At 53.1% G+C, this 22,125-nt stretch overlaps 1 protein-coding gene across 1 annotated transcript in view; it reads left to right on the top strand.

The window, feature by feature from the left end:
- The window catches only part of TDRD9 (tudor domain containing 9), a 66,582-nt gene that overhangs the window by 30,684 nt on the left and 13,773 nt on the right, over positions 1–22,125 (top strand). The window contains exons 18-28 of the mRNA XM_066342046.1: positions 85–129; positions 737–790; positions 8,784–8,900; positions 10,161–10,268; positions 11,527–11,627; positions 15,596–15,769; positions 18,742–18,850; positions 19,590–19,802; positions 20,095–20,184; positions 20,617–20,877; positions 21,958–22,113. Of these exons, the coding sequence (XP_066198143.1) occupies positions 85–129; positions 737–790; positions 8,784–8,900; positions 10,161–10,268; positions 11,527–11,627; positions 15,596–15,769; positions 18,742–18,850; positions 19,590–19,802; positions 20,095–20,184; positions 20,617–20,877; positions 21,958–22,113 (1,428 nt within the window). The remainder of the gene's footprint in view (positions 1–84; positions 130–736; positions 791–8,783; positions 8,901–10,160; positions 10,269–11,526; positions 11,628–15,595; positions 15,770–18,741; positions 18,851–19,589; positions 19,803–20,094; positions 20,185–20,616; positions 20,878–21,957; positions 22,114–22,125) is intronic.

Raw genomic sequence — 22,125 nt, 5'->3', positions numbered from 1 at the left:
TGGTCCAACTTTTTTAAAGTTGGACTTTAAAAAAATCTGAGTAACCAGTGAAGTGTTTTGAAACTCTGGGTCATTTGTTTTTAGATGTGGCAGGCCTGCAGACAGAGAGGGGAGCTGCGTCACCCAAAGGTGGGTCTCTGCAGCTCAGCCCGAGGGAGCCATGACACCTGGAGCCTGGGCCCAGCCGAGGTCACTGAGCAGTCCGGTGGCAGCAGGCAGAGCGCCGAGCAGACCCAGCTGTCCTTTCGCAGAGCGGCCAACCGGCCTGTCATTTGCTGGAGGCACTTCCCCTGAGCAGTGGTGGCCCTTCTGAGTGTCTGGATCTTCTCACCGCTGGCGCTCAGTCGCTGTGGGCTGCCTGGACCGGCTGCCTTTGCTCTGAGACCCTGAGGCTGTTCTTTTGTTGTTTTTAGATAACGAGCTTAAAAGAACTCAACCTGCTGGCTCCCTTGTCCCCCTTTTTTGACCAGGTTTTGTTCTTCTAAACTGACTAATTCATAGGACTGTTGGTGGGTCTGTCTGTGGGTGTAAATTTGCCGTGCCTTGCTTGCTGTATCCTTGCAATAACTGAGTTACCTGGAAAAGCTGCTTTTTGAAGAGGCAGCCATACTATTTTTCTTGTTGGTTTATATTCTTTTTGGCATATATTTTTGGATAAGCTGTGTATATTATAGTGGTCAAATTAGTTCTACTTTGCTGCATTAATATTGAGTATTATGCTTTTATGTATTTCAAGGATGAACTTGACTGGGGACGGTTAAATTACATTCAAATCAAGAGAATTAGAGAGGTAAGTTGTAATGTACAGGGCAGTAATGAATATTCCAAGAAGTACATCCTGTTTCCAATTTCAGTAGAATTTTTATATACATGTATGTTATAGGTAGGTTCATGTAAGACAACATATGTACTTTATATAATTCATATGTAGTTAGTTAATTATACATACTCATGTAATATGTAATACAGTTACAGACAGCTATACATGGTAGTTCTATAATTTCAAAATGATTTATCAGCTTTCTTATTCTGAATGTTGGATACTTGTGTCCTCTGTTTGTTTTTGATTAGATCTGTGTTCCCAGACCACCATCAGGTTTAGGGATTGGCCAGAAAGACTCACAGGACTCAGAAAAGTTTACCCTGGTGATTACGGTTTATTACAGCTGAAGGGCACAGAACGAAATCAGCAAAGGTCAAAGGCACGTGGGGAGAAGGCCGGGAGACCCGGTGCAGGGTTCCAGCTGTCTTCTCCCAGTGGACACTGTGGACGGGACTCGTCCTCCCAGCAGCAGAGTGTGACGGCAGGACCAGGCACAGCCAGCCTGCGGCTCACCCAGCCTGGCGGCCCAGGGTTTTACTGAGGGCTGGCTGGGCAGGCATGGGGCGCCTGCATGGCTGGCTTGAGCTACTTAGTTTTCAGCCCCTCCAGAGGTCACAGGAGACCGCATGGCTCAAGGCACCCACCACACATAGATGACACTGCTACCATAAGCTGCTGCGTCCAGCCACGGCCACAGCTAAACAAAGACATGAAGAGGGACATTCTCAGGGCTTAGAGCAGCGGTTCTCAACCTGTGGGTCGCGACCCCGGTGGGGGTCGAATGACCAAAACACAGGGGTCGCCAAAAGCCATCGGAAAATACATATTTCCGATGGCTTTAGCTGCTGAGAAGCTGCACTACCATCTGCAGCAGCGCTATTCAGCTTGAATGCACACCGTTATGGACGTGCGTTCCAAACTGAATGCCTGCGGTCATGCGCAGACGTGATTGCATCATCCGTCCGGGGCCTAAGGGGCGGGGGAAGGGGGGGGACACTCCACAGTTCATAGCAGCGCGGCTGCTCATCCATAGCAGCGCATTACGTGTGTCCGGCGCTTGCTGACGTCATCAGTGGGCGGGTGCAGCAAGCGCTGGAGGACAGAAGCCTAGGAGGTGTAGAGGCAAGAGGCCGAGAGCCAAGAGAGCCTGCGAGACAGCCTGCTGGTGTACAAAAGGTTAATAATGTAAAAACAGTACACACCATACACACAATACTGTGTAAGTGTAAGGTGCTTTGTGTGTAACCATTACACAGTACACAAAGCAGCTTACACTTACACAAAGCACCATACATTTACACAGTGTGAACTACATCGGTCTTATAAGAGACCACTATAAGATGTAGTTCACACTGTTCCCCAATGTATAATTATCTCCCATATCTCCCACTATTTCCCATATTCTGAATGAGGAAAGTGCTGAAATCAACGGTTTCCGGCATTGAATCTGCCTCCTATTGATTTCATTGGGAGTGCGGTGGATTTTGTGGAAGAGAGCTCCCGAGAATCTCGGGTTACCACACAATCCGCCACAGCCTCCTTTTGATTTCAATAAGAGGCGGAGAAATGAGTTTCCGACACATTTCTTCCTCTCCTATTCAAGTCCATGGGAGGCCGCAGCAGATTCCGCTCAAATATAGAGCATGTTGCTTAATTTTTTGCACGCTAGAACTTTTCCTAGAGCAGAAAAATTCCAAAGGTGGAATCCACCCCCCCAATAGACTTCTATAGGAGGCAGATCTTTTACACTGCAGAATCCGCACAGCAGATTCCTCAGTGTGAGGCCTCTGTCAGTCTATTGGGGGTGGCGGATTCCACCTTTGGAATTTTTCTGCTCTAGGAAAAGTTCTAGCGTGCAAAAAATTAAGCAACATGCTCTATATTTGAGCGGAATCTGCTGCGGCCTCCCATGGACTTGAATAGGAGAGGAAGAAATGTGTCGGAACTGCGTTTCTGCCATACAGGGGATCTCTCTTCTGCGGAATCCACGGGTCTCCCATTGAAGTAAATGAGATGTGGATTCCACCGCAGAAACCGCTGCTTTATAGTGTGAAAGAGCCCTGAAAGATACCATGCTGTGCAGAAACTGCAGTGTATCCTATGATGTAGTTCACACTGTTCTATATAGAAAACTTGCCACTAATCTGGAAAAAACAGATCCATTAGTTAAGCAGCTATTTACAGAATGGTAGCCCCAATACACTAGGTAAGGAGGTCCTTTAGTAATATTTCTCAATATATAATTAAATATTGTTTTTGTGATTAATCACTATGTTTAAATTATGTTTGATTTGTAGCAATGAGAATACATAATGCATATCAGGTATTTACATTCCGAATCATAACTGTAACAAAATTACAGTTATGAAGTAGCCACCAAAATTATTTTTTGGTTTGGGGTCACCGCAACATGAGGAACTGTATTGCGGGGTCACGGCATTAGAAAGGTTGAGAACCACTGGCTTAGAGGCTCCACCCCAGGGGCCACAGCTGTCCTGGAACGGGTAGGGCGTGGCCACCCAGGCCTGCTGAGCTGATCTTTTAGTGCACAAGTTACAAGATGCTTATCCTGTTTTATTGTCTTTTCAGACAACTTACTTTGTAGGTTTTTTGGGGAGAGGGAAAAGGTGGAGGATTTTAATGGGTTGATTTTTGCTTTTTATTAATTTAGTCTTCCACGCCTCTTGGGTTTATTTACTCTTCTTGAGATGAGTATTTAATTCACTACTACTGTACTCGAAGTATTTATAATTAAAGGCACATGCAGCCATGGACTTTCCTGTGTGCACTGTGTGGACCCTATCCTGTTGGTTTGTGATGTGTAGGATTCCTCTCTGTGAAGTTGGTAGTGTTGGTTTCCTCCTTGACCCAAGAGTTTTTTGTCTTTTTCTTTTTAAGGTTTTATTTATTGTTTTTTGCAGAGGAGGGGGTGGGGACGAGAAGTCGTTGCTTCACTCTAGCTGTTCATTGGTTGCTTGTTGTATGTGCCTTGACCAGGCAAGCCCTGGGTTTTGAACCAGCGGCCTCCGCATTCCACGATCTGTCTACTGCATCACCACAGGTCACGTAACACAAGGATTTTTTTGGGTTTTTTTTTTACAGGGACAGAGAGAGAGTCAGAAGGGAGAAAGTCAGAGAGAGGGATAGATAGGGACAGACAGACAGGAACAGAGAGATGAGAAGCATCAATCATCAGTTTTTCGTTGCGACACTTTAGTTGTTCATTGACTGCTTTCTCATATGTGCCTTGACCACAGGCCTTCAGCAGACCGAGTAACCCCTTGCTCAAGACAGCAACCATGGGCCCAAGCTGGTGAGCTTTTTTCTTTGCTCAAGCCAGATGAGCCCACGCTCAAGCTGGTGACCTCAGGGTCTTGAACCTGGGTCCTCCACATCCCAGTCTGACGCTCTATCCACTGTGCCACCGCCTGGTCAGACACACAAGGGTTTTTAAGAAGAGTTTTTGAGTTTCCAGGGAGAAAGAAATATTTTTAGATATTGTGTGTTAATTTCAGATTTTACTGCATTTGGTAGAGTAAGTGACTTGGATGATTTAAAATTGACTTTTAATTAGGGAGGCTTCGTGTGCTGCAGCGGATAGGAAGGAGGCCAGTCACCTGGAAACGCACATGCTGCATGTGGGGCATGCTGTACTCAGCCCAGCCTTGTCTCTCTCCCCATAGTTTTTCTTTGCAGTTCTTTATAGTTTTATTTTTTCTCCAGTTATGGTCACGCTTGTGGTTTGTATGGTTTTTATTTTCTGTAGTTTATTGAGATACCTTTGTGTTACCTTATGGCCAGCAGCATTTGGAGTTGTATGGGGTTTTTTGTTTTGTTTTTACAGAGACAGAGTGAGTCAGAGAGAGGGAAAGATAGGAAAGAGACAGGAACGGAGAGAGATGAGAAGCATCAATCATCAGTTTTTCGTTGCGACACCTTAGTTGTTCACTGATTGCTTTCTCATATGTGCCTTGACCGCGGGCCTTCAGCAGACTGAGTAACCCCTTACTTGAGCCAGTGACCTTGGGTCCAAGCTGGTGAGCTTTTGCTCAAACCAGATGAGCCCGCACTCAAGCTGGCGACCTCGGGGTCTCGAACCTGGGTCCTCTGCATCCCAGTCTGACACCGTCTGGTTAGGCGAGTTGTGTGTTCTTGTGAGTGTATATTTGTAGTTTGATGTTTAGTCTAAACTGGTTTTACTGCAGCAAGGTCATTTTTGTCCAGAGTGACTGTTGGGTTACTCAGTTGTTTTTAACCACAAAATCAGTACACGTTTATGGCAGAGATTTTGGAACTGTTTAAAGTAGTGGTCCCCAACCATTTTTGGGCCACGGACTGGTTTAATGTCAGAAAATATTTTCACGGATGGGCCTTTAGGGTGGGATGGATAAATGTATCATGTGACCGAGAGACAAGAGTCAAGAGTGAGTCTTAGACGGATGTAACAGGGAATCTGGTCATTTAAAAAAAATAAAACATCGTTCAGACTTAAATATAAATAAAACAGAAATAATGTAAGTTATTTATTCTTTCTCCGCGGACCGGTACTAAATGGCCCACAGATGGTACTGGTCCACGCCCCCGGGGGTTGGGGACCACTGGTTTAAAGGACTTAAAGCAGAGGATATGGTCATGGTCACTTGCTCTTTTGGTACCTGCAGTCGATTGTGGTTTTGTGTACATGTGTGTGTGTTAGGATATTGAGACCACGATGTGTAGAGTTTGTGTCCCAGCATTTCTTGTCGGTATTGTGCGGAGTATATCCTCTATTATTAATCTTTTATAAGGTGACTGCAAGCTCAGCAATGCCTCCCCCAGGTAGGCGTACTCTCCCCCCATGGCGCTCTCCCGTGGAACTGTCCCTGTGACGCTGTCCCTATGGTGTTCCCCCGTGGCGCCCTCCCTGTGGCCCTGTCCCTGTGATGCTCTCCCTATGGTGTTCTCCCTGTGGTGCTCTCCCTGTGGTGCTCTCCCTGTGATGCCCTCCCTGTGGCGCTGTCCCTGTGATGCTCTCCCTGTGGCGCTGTCCCTGTGATGCCCTCCCTGTGGCGCTGTCCCTGTGATGTTCTCCCTGTGGTGCCCTCCCTGTGGTGCTCTCCCTGTGATGCTCTCCCTGTGGTGCTCTCCCTGTGGTGCTCTCCCTGTGGTGCTCTCCCTGTGATGCCCTCCCTGTGATGCTCTCCCTGTGATGCTCTCCCTGTGGTGCTCTCCCTGTGGTGCTCTCCCTGTGGTGCTCTCCCTGTGATGCCCTCCCTGTGGTGCTCTCCCTGTGATGCTCTCCCTGTGGTGCTCTCCCTGTGGTGCTCTCCCTGTGGTGCTCTCCCTGTGGTGCTCTCCCTGTGATGCCCTCCCTGTGATGCTCTCCCTGTGGTGCTCTCCCCGTGGTGCTCTCCCCGTGGTGCTCTCCCTGTGGTGCTCTCCCTGTGGTGCTCTCCCTGTGGTGCTCTCCCCGTGATGCCCTCCCTGTGATGCTCTCCCTGTGGTGCTCTCCCTGTGGTGCCCTCCCCGTGGTGCTCTCCCTGTGGTGCCCTCCCTGTGGTGCTCTCCCTGTGATGCCCTCCCTGTGATGCCCTCCCTGTGATGCTCTCCCTGTGATGCTCTCCCTGTGATGCCCTCCCTGTGATGCTCTCCCTGTGATGCTCTCCCCGTGGTGCTCTCCCTGTGGTGCTCTCCCCGTGGTGCTCTCCCTGTGATGCTCTCCCCGTGGTGCTCTCCCTGTGATGCTCTCCCCGTGGTGCTCTCCCTGTGGTGCTCTCCCTGTGGTGCTCTCCCTGTGATGCTCTCCCTGTGGTGCTCTCCCTGTGGTGCCCTCCCTGTGGTGCTCTCCCCGTGATGCCCTCCCTGTGATGCTCTCCCTGTGGTGCCCTCCCTGTGGTGCTCTCCCCGTGATGCCCTCCCTGTGGTGCTCTCCCTGTGGTGCTCTCCCCGTGATGCCCTCCCTGTGATGCTCTCCCTGTGGTGCCCTCCCTGTGGTGCTCTCCCCGTGATGCCCTCCCTGTGATGCTCTCCCTGTGGTGCTCTCCCCGTGATGCCCTCCCTGTGATGCTCTCCCTGTGGTGCTCTCCCCGTGATGCCCTCCCTGTGATGCTCTCCCTGTGGTGCCCTCCCTGTGGTGCTCTCCCCGTGATGCCCTCCCTGTGGTGCTCTCCCTGTGATGCTCTCCCTGTGGTGCTCTCCCCGTGATGCCCTCCCTGTGATGCTCTCCCTGTGGTGCTCTCCCTGTGGTGCTCTCCCCGTGATGCCCTCCCTGTGATGCTCTCCCTGTGATGCTCTCCCTGTGGTGCTCTCCCTGTGATGCCCTCCCTGTGATGCTCTCCCTGTGATGCTCTCCCTGTGGTGCTCTCCCCGTGATGCCCTCCCTGTGATGCTCTCCCTGTGGTGCTCTCCCCGTGATGCCCTCCCTGTGATGCTCTCCCTGTGGTGCCCTCCCTGTGGTGCTCTCCCCGTGATGCCCTCCCTGTGATGCTCTCCCTGTGATGCTCTCCCTGTGGTGCTCTCCCTGTGGTGCTCTCCCTGTGATGCTCTCCCTGTGATGCTCTCCCCGTGATGCCCTCCCTGTGATGCTCTCCCTGTGGTGCTCTCCCCGTGATGCCCTCCCTGTGATGCTCTCCCTGTGGTGCCCTCCCTGTGGTGCTCTCCCCGTGATGCCCTCCCTGTGGTGCTCTCCCTGTGATGCTCTCCCTGTGGTGCTCTCCCTGTGATGCCCTCCCTGTGATGCTCTCCCTGTGGTGCTCTCCCCGTGATGCCCTCCCTGTGATGCTCTCCCTGTGGTGCTCTCCCCGTGATGCCCTCCCTGTGATGCTCTCCCTGTGGTGCCCTCCCTGTGGTGCTCTCCCCGTGATGCCCTCCCTGTGATGCTCTCCCTGTGATGCTCTCCCTGTGGTGCTCTCCCTGTGGTGCTCTCCCTGTGATGCTCTCCCTGTGATGCTCTCCCTGTGGTGCTCTCCCTGTGGTGCTCTCCCTGTGATGCTCTCCCTGTGATGCTCTCCCTGTGGTGCTCTCCCCGTGGTGCCCTCCCTGTGGTGCCCTCCCTGTGGTGCCCTCCCTGTGATGCCCTCCCTGTGATGCTCTCCCTGTGATGCTCTCCCTGTGGTGCTCTCCCTGTGATGCCCTCCCTGTGGTGCCCTCCCCGTGGTGCCCTCCCTGTGGTGCCCTCCCTGTGATGCTCTCCCTGTGGTGCTCTCCCTGTGATGCTCTCCCTGTGGTGCTCTCCCTGTGATGCTCTCCCTGTGGTGCTCTCCCTGTGGCGCTGTCCCTGTGATGCCCTCCCTGTGGTGCTCTCCCTGTGGTGCTCTCCCTGTGGTGCCCTCCCTGTGGTGCTCTCCCTGTGATGCTCTCCCCGTGGTGCCCTCCCCGTGATGCCCTCCCTGTGATGCTCTCCCTGTGGTGCTCTCCCTGTGGTGCTCTCCCTGTGGTGCTCTCCCTGTGGTGCTCTCCCCGTGGTGCTCTCCCTGTGGTGCCCTCCCTGTGGTGCTCTCCCTGTGATGCTCTCCCTGTGGTGCTCTCCCTGTGGTGCTCTCCCTGTGGTGCTCTCCCCGTGGTGCTCTCCCCGTGGTGCTCTCCCTGTGGTGCTCTCCCTGTGGTGCCCTCCCTGTGGTGCTCTCCCTGTGGTGCTCTCCCTGTGATGTTCTCCCTGTGGTGCCCTCCCTGTGATGCTCTCCCTGTGATGTTCTCCCCGTGGTGCCCTCCCCGTGATGCCCTCCCTGTGATGCTCTCCCTGTGGTGCTCTCCCTGTGATGCTCTCCCTGTGATGCTCTCCCTGTGGTGCTCTCCCTGTGGTGCTCTCCCTGTGGTGCTCTCCCTGTGGCACCATCCTCATAGCACTCTTTCTGTGGCACCATCCTCATAGCACTCTTTCTGTGGCACCATCCTCATAGCACTCTTTCTGTGGCGCACTGGCGTTTTCACTATTCTGAGCATGCAGGTGCTGAGACACCAACATGTCCCTGTGTTGGCTTAGGTGGCTGAGTTGTACGAAGATCTGAAGCGTAGAGTCGCACAGTTCAACATGACTGTTGGCTCCCGGCGGCCTGTCCTGGACCAGGAGTACGTGTATAAGCAGCGTTTCATCCTGCAGGTGCGCATCCACGGGTCTGTCTGGTGCCGGGGCTAGGATGTGGGCAGGTGCTTCCCCCTTCTCACTGATGCAGGCCGTGCACAGCAAAATGTGGGTTCTCCCGGGCATTGGCTTGGTCACCCAGACCTGCTTCTCCTCTCCAGAGGAGTGTTTCTGTAGCACAGCTGGTAGGACTGCTCAGGACAGAGCCTTTTTTTTCTTAGCTCTTAATGGGGATCAACATATGTAGCTACTTACACTGAAAATATCATACAGCTTTGAAGGCTGTGGTCTGAGGAGCTGGTTAGAGGGGACCTTACAGGGACTGTGTAGAGCAGTGGTAGTCAACCTGGTCCCTACTGCCCAGTAGTGGGCATTCCAGCTTTCATGGTGGGTGATAGCAGAACAACCAAAGTATAAATAAAAAGATAGATTTAACTATATTAAGTTGTTTTATAAAGATTTATTCTGCCAAACTTAGCAAAAATCCGACATAAAGTACTTGGTAAGTAATTATTATTATATGCTTTAACTTGCTGTAACTCTGCTGTATAAATTTTATAAAGTAAAGTTACTTCCCTACTTTGTAAATCACCATGACTGTGGAACTGGTAGGCGGTTAGAAAATTTTACTACTAACAGATACAAAAGTGGGCGGTAGGTATAAAAAGGTTGACTGCCCCTGGCGTAGAGGGTGGTGTGTCCCTTTAAGGTGTCTGAGCCCCCACTAGGGGACCGGGGGGGACATCTGCATGTGTTGGCACGCCCGCTGAGGTAGCAGGAGCTGGGTTCCAGGGCGACACAGAGAAGGGGCCGTGTTTGGGGGTGCCAGCTTTGCTGTAGGGATGGAGTGTTCTTCAAACAGTACATTTTTATTGAGGGAGGGACTCTGTGGAGTGCTTTTCACAGTGAGTTCTGGGTGGAGCCTGCTGCTCCGCTGTCAGGGGAGCAGCTGAAACTCGACCAGCCCTGGGCAGTGCCCGGAGTCAGAGTACACGCAGCCTGCGGGCTGTGAAGGTCCCCTCACCTGCACGCTGGTCCAGCTCCCCGCCCTCCCTAGCCCTCAGGTGAGACATATTCAAGCTCCTTTGAGGAAAGATGACGCTCTGTGTGCTTCTGATCTGGTGAAGTAACCAGAACTGTGACTCTGCTCTCGTAGTTAAGGTCTAGTTTTTATATAAATGCATCTGTTACATCACAGATGTCATGTCCGTTTGGGAAGGGTGAGACAGACTGATAAAAGTCATGCTGTTGCTTCATGGGAACCAGTCTTTCTTCCAGGTCGTGCTGGCAGGTGCTTTCTATCCAAACTACTTTACTTTCGGACAGCTGGACGAGGAGATGGCGGTGAGGGAGCTGGCCGGCACAGACCCCAAGACGACCGTTGTGGTAGGTGAGGGACAGGCTGCCCTCCCCGGACAGAGTGCCGGCCTCTGGTGTCAGAGGGGCTTCGCGGCAATGCGGCTGACACAGCACTTCTCTCCTCCAGTGGGGTCCGTGTGTGCGCATCCTCCGCGGGCTTTCCCGACCTGGGCACCCTGGCTTGTTGGGACGGCACAGACGTCGGCTCTCCCTCAGGCCACGGGCTTTCCCGACCTGGGCACCCTGGCTTGTTGGGACGGCACAGATGTCGGCTCTCCCTCAGGATGGGCTTTCCCGACCTGGGCACCCTGGCTTGTTGGGACGGCACAGACGTCGGCTCTCCCTCAGGCCACGGGCTTTCCCGACCTGGGCACCCTGGCTTGTTGGGACGGCACAGATGTCGGCTCTCCCTCAGGATGGGCTTTCCTGACCTGGGCACCCTGGCTTGTTGGGACGGCACAGATGTCGGCTCTCCCTCAGGATGGGCTTTCCCGGCCTGGGCACCCTGGCTTGTTGGGACGGAACAGATGTCGGCTCTCCCTCAGGATGGGCTTTCCCGACCTGGGCACCCTGGCTTGTTGGGACGGCACAGACGTCGGCTCTCCCTCAGGCCACGGGCTTTCCCGACCTGGGCACCCTGGCTTGTTGGGACGGCACAGATGTCGGCTCTCCCTCAGGATGGGCTTTCCCGACCTGGGCACCCTGGCTTGTTGGGACGGCACAGATGTCGGCTCTCCCTCAGGCGTGCTGTTTTGCAGACCTGGCCTTGAAGCCTGGGAAGTCATGTGCTCATGGCTAATGCTGATCCGCCATGTGCCATTTTGAAGGGTTTAAGAAGGCACTTCTCTGTGAGTTTATTTAAGCACTCAGACCCGCCGCTTCTCACGGAGCTGGTGTGGACCTGTGACAAACAGGACCTGGTCGCAGGACAGGGGACTCCTGTTTCATGCCAGAGCTGGGAACGTGTGTCACCAGGACAGTGGGGGTAGGGTGTGCACTCCAAGCAGAGTGGGGCAGCTTTCCTTCCGTCCCTGACGAGCAAATCTTAATCTCTCTGTACTGGACTTTTGGGCTGTTTTACCAGTGGAAGAATTAGCCTTTAATATATATTTATTATTAAGCTTATTGGCAATTTAAAAGTTGTTAGTTTTTAAGTACTTGTGTCCACAGCGTCTGCGTCTGGTTAGCTGCCGTGACCACGTGTGTCAGGAGAGCCGGCGGCGGCCCTGTGCGGGCGCTGCCGCCCTCCCTGCGGGCTCTGACCGGTGTCTGCTGTGTTTTGCAGCTGAAACACACCCCTCCCTACGGCTTCCTCTACTACAAGCAGCTCCAGGCCCTCTTCAGGCAGTGCGGCCAAGTCAAGTCCATCATGTTCGATGGTGCAAAGTAAGTCGGATGCTGGTCATGCCCTGCAACTTGGAAGAGCCATCAGATGTTTTCATGGTGACAGGAGCCAGCCCTGAGAAGCAAGCGCGTGTGGAGACGGGCCCCTGTGGGGCCACTGCCCTAAGCAGCGGTCCGTCTCCCCCTGTGGGGCCACTCCCTGTCAGCAGCGGTCCGTCTTCTCCTTCAGCTGGCTCCCTTAAAGCGGCGTGAGCCGCACGACCAGGGCCTGGTGCCTGGAGGACGTGACATAGTGTCCAGGTTGACGCTCCAACAGTAGGCCTGCTGGAGCCGCTGTCCCTAGACTTCCACGGGAGCCACTGGCAGCACGTCCGTGGTGGCCGAGAAGAGACCCTGCTGAGTGGTGTCTGCTCAGCATTCCTTAGGACACGTGTGCGTGGATGTTTCTGGAAGGCAGATACTACAAAACAATTACGTTGACCTTATTGTACCTGGAGATAAGGAGCAAATGACATGTTTTGTAGTATAACTTTTTATTTCCAAAAGGGAGTATTTATACACAGAAGAGACTTAATAATTTTAAGTTAATTTTTAAAATTAGACATTTTTTACTAGGAGTCTATAAATTTTATTTAATTTATAGTCGTTTGTAAATTCAGTAAAGGAGAAGCATTCTTTTTTTTTTTTTTCATTTTTCTGAAGCTAGAAACAGGGAGAGACAGTCAGACAGACTCCCGCATGCACCCGACCGGGATCCACCCGGCACGCCCACCAGGGGCGACGCTCTGCCCACCAGGGGGCGATGCTCTGCCCATCCTGGGCGTCGCCATGTTGCAACCAGAGCCACTCTAGCGCCTGAGGCAGAGGCCACAGAGCCATGCCCAGCGCCCGGGGCCATCTTTGCTCCAATGGAGCCTCGGCTGCAGGAGGGGAAGAGAGAGACAGAGAGGAAAGCGCGGCGGAGGGGTGGAGAAGCAAATGGGCGCTTCTCTGTGTGCCCTGGCCAGGAATCGAACCCGGGTCCTCCGCACGCTAGGCCGACGCTCTACCGCTGAGCCAACCGGCCAGGGCCAGGAGAAGCATTCTTACTTTTTTCTGGGCTAATGTCTAATAACTCAAGTTACAGTTGGACATATTAAACGCATTTTGTATTTGACTTTTGTCAAACATGTTAAATTCTGATCTTAGGACTTTTTGAGCATGTAATTGTCTCATGTGGCAAATTTATAACCCTGCACAGCAGGGTCTTCTTAGGTGCTTAGCTACTGTCACAGATTTAACTAACGCAGCCTACCGTGTCTCAGCTTTTCTTAAACATCCTCATAGAGGTGGCAGCCAGATTCTTCATCCCACATGTAAGATCACTCATTTAAAGCAGACTTGCCCAGCCACGCTGTCCTGGAACGCTGGGCAGGCTGGTGGGGGGGGGGGGGGGCAGTCACGCGGGTGCGCTGAGGCCCGGTCGGTGGTCTGGCCTCACGGGGGCTGCGGCGGCCTCTGTGCATCCTCACCCTGGGCCGCGTTCTGCGTGTGTTCTGGCCCTGCGGTCTGGGCCTTGCCGTGGGGGTTACGTGTCGCCCGGCTTCTGGTCACAGCACAGTGTTTCAGCCGTGTGGGAACTGATGGCGCTCTGCTTTACCAGGAGCAGCCCTCGTGCCTCGGGTGTTTAAAGACAGCGAATGACGTGACATCGTGTTGGCAGTGGCAGTTGTCCTTCTGGGGTCAGGCAGGGCCACTGGAGTGCAGAGTCTGTGTGAGGCCGAGAGCACTGAGTCCTCCCCCACGGGTGCCCGGCTCAGGGCTCCCCAGATGTCGTGGAGAGGCCGGTGGCTGCTCAGACACCGTTGGAGGTGGCGTTGGGGAGGAGGAGGTCTGGGGTTGGTGGAGGACGGGTCCGGTGGGAGCCTGTGTGGACTTTGTGAAGTTGTCGGGAGGCTGGGAGGTTGGAGTGGTGTCTTGTATCGTCTTTTCCAGCGGACCCGTGGGACTGTGACTATATGGGAGTGAGGAGGCCCCGAGCATTTGATCTGAGCTATGTGTGTGGAACCGAATGCGGGCCTGACGGGGTCTGTGCAGTCGTCCAGGCTAGTGCGCAGGAGCTGGGCACCGGGAGGGCTGGCTGGGTCTGGCAGCTGTTGGTGGAGGACGGAGGAGAGAGGGACCAGAGGGGGGCCACGGCCGGGAGCAGAGGCCGGGCTGGAGCAGGCTGAGGTCTGGGCTGGGTGGGAAAGTCACCCCTGAATACACTCCTGGGTTGTAAGAATATGGGAAGCATGGTCTAGCATTTGAGAGAGACTGTTTCTGAGGAGGCACTCAGGAAGTCTCTGGAGAAAGGTGACAGGAATGGAGTGTGGTGGCCTGAGGGCAGGAGGGAAGTGCCCGTGGTTGGCACCCTGCCCAGGAGTCAGTCAGGGGGCCCGAAGCGGCTGAGGGCAGGAGGGCAGTGGGGGGTTCCTGAGGTGTCCCCTGCAGAGGCCTGGAACAGGCCACTCCTGTTTGTTCATGCGTTCCTGGTGACATTCTGTGCCTGCCTGACCCTTGCCCCAGCTCAGGCCTCCAGCCCTGGGGCCGTGCTCTCTGTGCGTTTGATACAAACCAGTGTAAGCCTGGGGCCCCGCTCAGTCAGGCCCCCCTCAGGCAGATACCCCTCGGGCAGACACCCCTCGGGCAGACACCCCTCGGGCAGGCACCCCTCGGGCAGGCACCCCTCGGGCAGGCAGATACCCCTCGGGCAGGCACCCCTCGGGCAGGCACCCCTCGGGCAGGCAGATACCCCTCGGGCAGGCACCCCTCGGGCAGGCAGATACCCCTCGGGCAGGCACCCCTCGGGCAGGCAGATACCCCTCGGGCAGGCACCCCTCGGGCAGGCACCCCTCGGGCAGGCACCCCTCGGGCAGGCACCCCTCGGGCAGGCACCCCTCGGGCAGATACCCCTCGGCAGGCACCCCTCGGGCAGGCACCCCTCGGGCAGATACCCCTCGGGCAGGCACCCCTCGGGCAGGCACCCCTCGGGCAGGCACCCCTCGGGCAGGCACCCCTCGGGCAGATACCCCTCGGCAGGCACCCCTCGGGCAGGCACCCCTCGGGCAGGCACCCCTCGGGCAGATACCCCTCGGCAGGCACCCCTCGGGCAGGCACCCCTCGGGCAGGCACCCCTCGGGCAGATACCCCTCGGCAGGCACCCCTCGGGCAGGCACCACTGCAACCTGATTCCGTCGGCTCCCCCCCAGGGTGGGGTGCATCCCTCAGCTCTGCTGGCCGATGAACTTTGTGTTTGGAGGGAGACCGCGAGGATCCCCCAACTACTTGTGTGTGGTTTTTGCTTATCTGTGTTTTATTTTATAATAAAGTAGAAAGAAAAACCAAAAATCTGCTATTCCATTCTAATCATGACAATTAAGATTTCTTAACTGAAAATTCCATTTAAACTCAGTTTATTCTGCATATAATATTGCATATTATGTAGAATACTTGATAGTAATTTAATGATATGTCATTGTAATTTTTATTTCTTTCAAGTAAATGAAGAGTCACTGGTGTTTTGAGGAGTGGTATAGATGAATATTTTTATCCAGAGAGAAATTTCCTTTTTTTCCAACCGAGAGTAGGGGACATAGACTCCACATGTGCCCCAACCAGGATCTACCTGGCAAGCCCAGGCTGGCTCTGATGCTCTGCCCATCTGGGGCCATGCTTTGAAGCAAGCTATTTTTAGCACCTGAGGCAGAGGCTCCATAGAACCATCCTCAGTGCCTGGGGCCAATGTGCTCAAACAGACTGTGCTGTGGCTGTAGGAGAGGAAGAGAAAGAGAGGGGGAGGGGAGGGGTGGAGAAGCAGATGGTCACTTCTCCTGTGTATCTTGACCGGGAATTGAACCTGGGACATTTACATGTCAGGCTGATGCTTTACCAGTGAGCCAACTTGCCAGGGCCCAGAGAGAAATTAATATGCCCTTAGTTCTTGTTTTCAGATGCTGATAACTTTGTTTTTAATTTACATTGCGGAGCAGAGCCTTCGTGGAGTTTTCCCGGAACCCGACGGAGAGATTTAAGACTCTCCCTGCAGTGTACATGGCGATTAAGATGTCTCAGCTCAAAGTTCCTCTGGAGCTCAGTGTGCATTCTGCGGAGGAGGTTGAGGGCAGGCTGCCAGGAAGGGCTGTTTCCAAGCTCAGGAACACAAGGTATTTTCACCAGAGGGAGGCGGGCAGGAGTCTGTCCATCTGCTTCCACATTTTCAAATAGTTTCAAATGACCAACCTTGCTTGCGCTCCCACTAAAAGCTCTGGCTGTGAAGCCAGGCAGCGCTGCATCTGGGTCCTGGCTTCCTCTCCTAGCTGTGTGTCCTTGGGCGCATGACTCACCTCTCTGAAGCTCAGAGCTCTCCATCCCCCTCCCGTTTCACTGAAAACACATCGCTGTGTAAGTTGAAGGCGCACAGCGGGATGGCTTGGTCTATGTGTACTGTGATGTGGTCCCCACACGGGCTCACCTGTCGTCCAGCTTCCCAGAGAGATGCTATGAGAAGAAAAGAACAAAGTTTCCTGCTCGCGAGGGAGCTCCTGGCCTTACTCCTCGCACCCACCCTGTGGTGTGCGGCGGTGCTAGCTCTCGTGTGCTGGACCACATTCCTAGGCCTTGGGGTCTCAGAACTGGACTTGTACCCTTTGAGCACTTCCCTCCAGTTTTCCTTCCCCCACCCTCTGCCTCTGGTGACAAGTCTGAGCTCTGTTTCTATGAGTTTGGTCTTTGTCTTTTTTTGTTTTAGATTCCACATATAAGTGAGATCATATGTGTTTGTCCTTTTCTGTCTTATTCTCTTAGTGTGATGCCTTCAAGGCCCATCCATGCTGTCCCAGATGACAGGCTTTCCACTCGTTTTCATGGCTGAATCTCTCTCTCTCTCCCTCTCTCTCTCTCTCTCTCACACACACACACCCGTATTTCCCCATGTATAAGACGCTTCTGTATATAAGACACACCTTAATTTTGGGGCCTGAAATTCGAAAAAAAAAAAATTACATAAAGTTATTTAACTCAAGTTTTGTTTTTTTGTTTTTTACAGAGACAGAGAGAGAGAGTCAGAGAGAGGGATAGATAGGGACAGACAGACAGGAACGGAGAGAGATGAGAAGCATCAATCATCAGTTTTTCGTTGCGACACCTTAGTTGTTCATTGATTGCTTTCTCGTATGTGCCTTGACTGTGGGGCTACAGCAGACCAAGTAACCCCTTGCTCGAGCCAGTGACCTTGGGTCCAAGCTGGTGAGCTTTGCTCAAACCAGATGAGCCCGCACTCAAGCTGGCGACCTCAGGGTCTCAAACCTGGGTCCTCTGCATCCCAGTCTAACGTTCTATCCACTGTGCCACTGCCTGGTCAGGCTAACTCAAGTTTTATTCATTATAAAATTCATACAACGCTTCATCTGCATGGAAAGGCAGGAAATGCAAAGTAAAGAACCATAACCACTGCAAAAGACGCACCCAGGTTTTAGACCCCAGAGTTTGTGGAAAAGGGTGAGTCTTATACATGGGGAAATGCGACATGTGTGTATATATCTCACAACTGCTTTCCTCGTTCACCCATCAGGGGACACTTAGGTTGTTCCTGCCTTGACTGTTGTGAGCACAGGGTGCAGATGCTGGTTCCAGTTGTGATTTCATTTCCATTGGCTATGTCCCCAGAGGGGGTTGCTGGGTCGTGATCTGATCGTTCTGTCTTGAAGTTTCTGAGGACCCTCCATGCGTTTCCCACAGGGGCAGCACCAATAGCCCCACCAGCACTGCACGAGGGTTTCGTTCTCTCCACATCTGCGCCAGCTCTTGTCTTGACGACAGCCATTCTGACGGGTGTGGCGTGATGCTCACTGCAGTTTTGTTTGTGTTTCCCTGATAATTGTGATGTCGAGCACCTCTGTGTACTTGTCCCTCTTTGAAGAACTATCTCCTCAGGTCTTAAGTGGGTTGTTTGCTCTTGCTTCTGAGCTGCGGCTCTGTAATACGGAGCCATCAGTGCCGATGGTCCAGGGCTGCAGGATGAGGGCGGGCTCGGTCACGTGATGCTCCGTGTAGAGAGTGGGGATTGGACCTGCGGTTAGGTTCCTTCTTTCCTCCTACGGTTGTTCATTTCTTCTTTCTGAGCAAGGCAGGGGTCTCTGGGCTCAGCAGTGGACACAGTGGAGTGTGTTGGTGCGTCTGGTGCTCGCCCACAGGCTGGCCTTCCTGTGCTCTGTGGGAGGAGGGGTGGGCGGCTGCTGGGTCTGTGTGGCCCAGGCTGTGGACCTCTCCACTTGGCTGCTGCCATTGAGCACATGGACTTTCTGCTCTTGAACCAAATTAACTCACCCTTCAGAATTTGTAAAGATCACTTTGCCTTTGGGGGATATTCTCACAGTCTGTATGTAGGACTTTATCATTTGTTTGGAAAGTTTGTGTTCTATGAGAAATTGGCAGACTCAGTGACGGTATGTTTTCTGTGGAGCGCTGTCTGGTCTGGGCCATCTTGGTTCTGAGAGTATAGGGTGCGGTGGGGTCAGTTTGTAGTTCAGAGAAACCCCACTCTTTAGTAAATAGGTCTGAAAATTGAGAGTTGGACCAGGGTCTTTTATCATTCTTCTTCATTTTAGAATTAAAGCGTTAGGAAGGGAAATTTTTATTTTTACCAGATTTGTATTTCATATCCTTGGACTTAGCAGTCAGTATCTTACCGCTTGAAAGGATGAGTGCTAGTTCTTGGGTTTATTAGAAAAATCAATCACGTGTGTGTGTTTCTAGTAACATTGAGCCAGGCCTGGATTCTTGCAGTTTTCTAAAGGTCAGTCCCTCACCTCTGAAACCACAAGTTAGAAAACATTGAGGTTCTAGATTTAGAGTTTGTATCCTTGAAAATAGAGACTCTGTGTCTTGACCCTCAGACTGTATTCCTGGAGGGTGTGACTGTTGGGTGCACACCCCTCCAGGGCCACTCAGGAAGTCCCCGGAAACTCAGGCGGAGATGAGATCAAATCCATCTTCTCTGGCACGGGCACTTTGGTAACACGTCTTGTCTCATTTAGATTCACCATAGAGACAGTGGCGAGTTCAGGCAGTCACTGTAAATGTGTTTTTCTTGTAACACTTGAATTTATTGTCTTTTTTTAAAAATCCTGTTAAATAGGGTGAATGTGGACTTCCAGAAGCAGACGGTGGATCCTATCCACGTGTCATTTAACGCAGACCAATCCCAGATGGTTTCAGATCTCCTCCTAACGGTTGATGTTACGGAGGTAAGAGGCATCAGAGCGTTCCTCCCCTCCACCTAGAACCGTCGTGTGTGCAGGACACGCACAGCAGACACACACAGTTGCACACCGCAGTCACCTGGCACGTGGGTGTGCTGGGATCACTTTACTTGTTCAGCTGACTTGTGGCTAGGACACAAAATGAAACACAGATATTCACTCTGGATTCAAAGTTGAACTTTAAAAAATTTTCGGTACGTTTAAAACACTAAAAATCAGTTTTAGCCACAAGATACATGTAAAAAAGTTAATAGGCATAATGGTATATGCCTGTATAGTTCAGTTTGTCAACAAAATTAGCATCAGCACATTATTCTTTAGGGTACAAATGAAATAAAATTTCAGCTGAAGCGCAGACATGCCTCCTGGTGAGCCTGCAGCTGCACTGGGAGATGCCCTGTGGGAACCTGGGCGCAGGGTAGCCGGGAAGCCTGGTGGCCACACTGGGTGGGCTGCCTGGCGGGGTCTCTGCATAGAGCACCCGCACGCCGTCCCTGCCTCTACCCTCGTGCTGCCGTCGTGGCGAGGCCTGCACCTCCAGGAGAGGGACATGGTACCGCCATCCCCGTCTTGGTGACCACAGCAGCTGTTCCCAGGTGCCCGCTGGAACCCTGTGGAGCGCTTGGGCAGCAGGGAATGTGGCAGCTGCGGTGCGTCGGCCTCGTTGTGAGCTGGTGTTCTCACAGAAACCCCGCCGACCTCACCTCTGTTCCTCCTCTCCTAGGTGGTTGAGGTGGGGCACTTCTGGGGGTACAGGATGGATGAAAAGAACGCAGCGGTTCTCAGGAAGCTTACCACGGAGATAAACCGCCTGCAGCTGGTGCCCTTGGCTGTCCACCCACATCCGGACCTGGTCTGCTTGGCGCCTTTTGCCGACTCCAGAGAGCAGTGCTACTTCCGCGCGCAGATCCTGTCTGTGTCTGGGAAGTCGGCTGAGGTGCGCGTGTGTGCCGTCCCTCGGGGCGAGGCCGTCCCGGCGCAGACCACATGCTCCTTCCAACTCCAAGTGCAAACTAAGTTCAAGATAGTTACATTTAGGAAAGCGAGCGGGCGGGTGGAAAAGGTCTCTCCCTCAGTCACGGGGAGGGGGTGGGGATCCTGCGATCATGGAGTAGACAGCTGCATGGCCTAGTCCGGTGCCTGGTGGGGGCGAGGGCTAGGTGGGACCCGGGATCGACATGGCTCTTGACCCTGTGGTAACTAACATGTGCACGTTCTTTACTCTCTAGGTGTTTTTTGTTGACTATGGCAACAAATCTCACATAGACCTGGATCTGTTAATGGAGATTCCCTGCCAGTTTCTTGAACTTCCGTTTCAGGTGTGGTGGGGTCCCTGTGCTGTGAACGTCAAAGCCCGATGGTGGTGGGTGGGCCCTGGGCCCAGGGTGGGGAGGGCCTTGTTTTTGTCACACTGGACAACTTGGGTTTCTGCTCTTTTCTAAAAACATACTGCCGTAGATATTTTGGCCGCTATTGTTTTGGACTGAGTTAAGCTATATGGAGGGTTCCACACTTAGTGAGACATTTCTGGTCATGTTGAAACCAGACAGTTTCAGTGGGCCGGGGACGTGCTGACACGTGGCCTTTAGTGGGGATGAGGACAGTTATTCTGCATGTTTGTGATAGACGAGGAGCAAGTGCAGGCCCCTCCCTGAGCAGTTGTCCTCACTCAGCTCAGGTGATTGCTCCTGGGAGACCCCAGGGGCCTTTGCCAGCTGGCTTCCAGACCTGGGCCCGCCCTCTGCCCGCAGGCGCTGGAGTTCAAGGTCTGCAGGCTGCGCCCCTCTGCGCTGTCCCTGGTGTGCGGCAGGCACTGGAGCGCCAGGGCCAGCCGGCGCTTTGCCAGCCTGGTCAGTGGCCAGACGCTGCTCGTCAGGGTTTTCTCCGTGGTGCACAGCATCCTGCACGTGGATGTGTACCTGTCCTCGGGGGTGCACGACCTCGTCAATGTCAGGGACGTGCTCATCGAGGAGGGCCACGCGGAGCTGGCAGAGGAGTGCTATGAGTCCCAGGTGCGCATGCGTGGCCGGCCCTGTGGGGCAGTCTGTGTGCGTGGGTGTGGAGGGGCACTCTGGGACAGTGTGTGCCCCTGTCAGGACCGGACAGCCAGGGTAATGGTGACTGGGTGCTGCTTGCTGGTGTCCTGTTATTAAGCTGTTTTTTTTTTCCTTCTTGGAATGGAAATGAGATGTGAAAACATTCTCTATTTGGGGAGTTTTTAAAAAATGGATTACAGCCTGACCAGACAGTGGTGCAGTGGATAGAACGTCAGACTGGGTGGGATGCAGAGACCCAGGTTCGAGACCCCGAGGTCACCAACTTGAGCGCGGGGCTCACTTGGACCCCAGGTCGCTGGCTCGAGCAAGGGGTTACTCGGTCTGCTGTAGCCCCACGGTCAGGGCACATATGAGAAAGCAATCAATGAACAACTAAGGTGTCGCAACAAAAAACTGATGATTGATGCTTCTCATCTCTCTCCGTTCCTGCCTGTCCCTATCTATCCCTCTCTCTGTCTCTGGAAAAAAAAAAAAAATGGGTTACAAGATTTATTTCCTCAGTGTAAGTAATAACGTATTTGTTACAAATATTTCAAACATTTCAAACTCTTTCAACTATTACTTTCTAAATGGGTTCTGCAGCTGTTTCTCTTGGTCTGAGGGTTCAGAGGTGCCAACCCGGAAGCTGCTGCTGAGGGTGCTGGTGTCTGTTCTGTGACTCCCTGTTCCCAGGAAGGCGGGTGGGCTTGGGGGTGGGCGGACGTGCACCCGGAGCTGCTTGCTGTGGGCTCCGCATGTGGAAACACTGCGGGGTCCTGGCAGTATCGTCATGGCTTCAGAAACTGATTCTTACGGTTCAGGTCTCAGGTGGCGGACTGCAGGGAAAGGTAATGAACCGAGCCCATACGAAGTCTGTCCTCACTTCTGTTTGAATTCAAAGTGTAGTTGATAAAATTGCCTCCTGACACCTGAATGCCCTAGAGATTAGCGAGGAATAGGTTGTGCCTAAGAGGTAGTCTGATTAGATTGGAATAAAGGGCTTTAATACAGTTTCTTTTTTCTTTTAGTAAAGTGAACTTTCTTTATTTTGTTCAGCAAAGCCATGAAGTTCTCAAGGGTCTCTTTTCCAAGTCAGTAGGAAGTGTGGCAAACATGCGCGTGCCGTCCCCCATGAAGGACACGGAGAAGCACTTGCTCCAGGTCTTGCTGGACAGCTTCTTTTCCAACAAGCTCGGCCCCCCAAACCACAAGGTACCTGACACC

This window comes from Saccopteryx leptura, chromosome 6 (genome assembly GCF_036850995.1).
Source record: "Saccopteryx leptura isolate mSacLep1 chromosome 6, mSacLep1_pri_phased_curated, whole genome shotgun sequence".
Lineage (NCBI taxonomy): Eukaryota > Metazoa > Chordata > Mammalia > Chiroptera > Emballonuridae > Saccopteryx > Saccopteryx leptura.
Note: the sequence above shows the minus strand (reverse complement) of the source record. Positions and strands in the feature narration are given on the sequence as shown.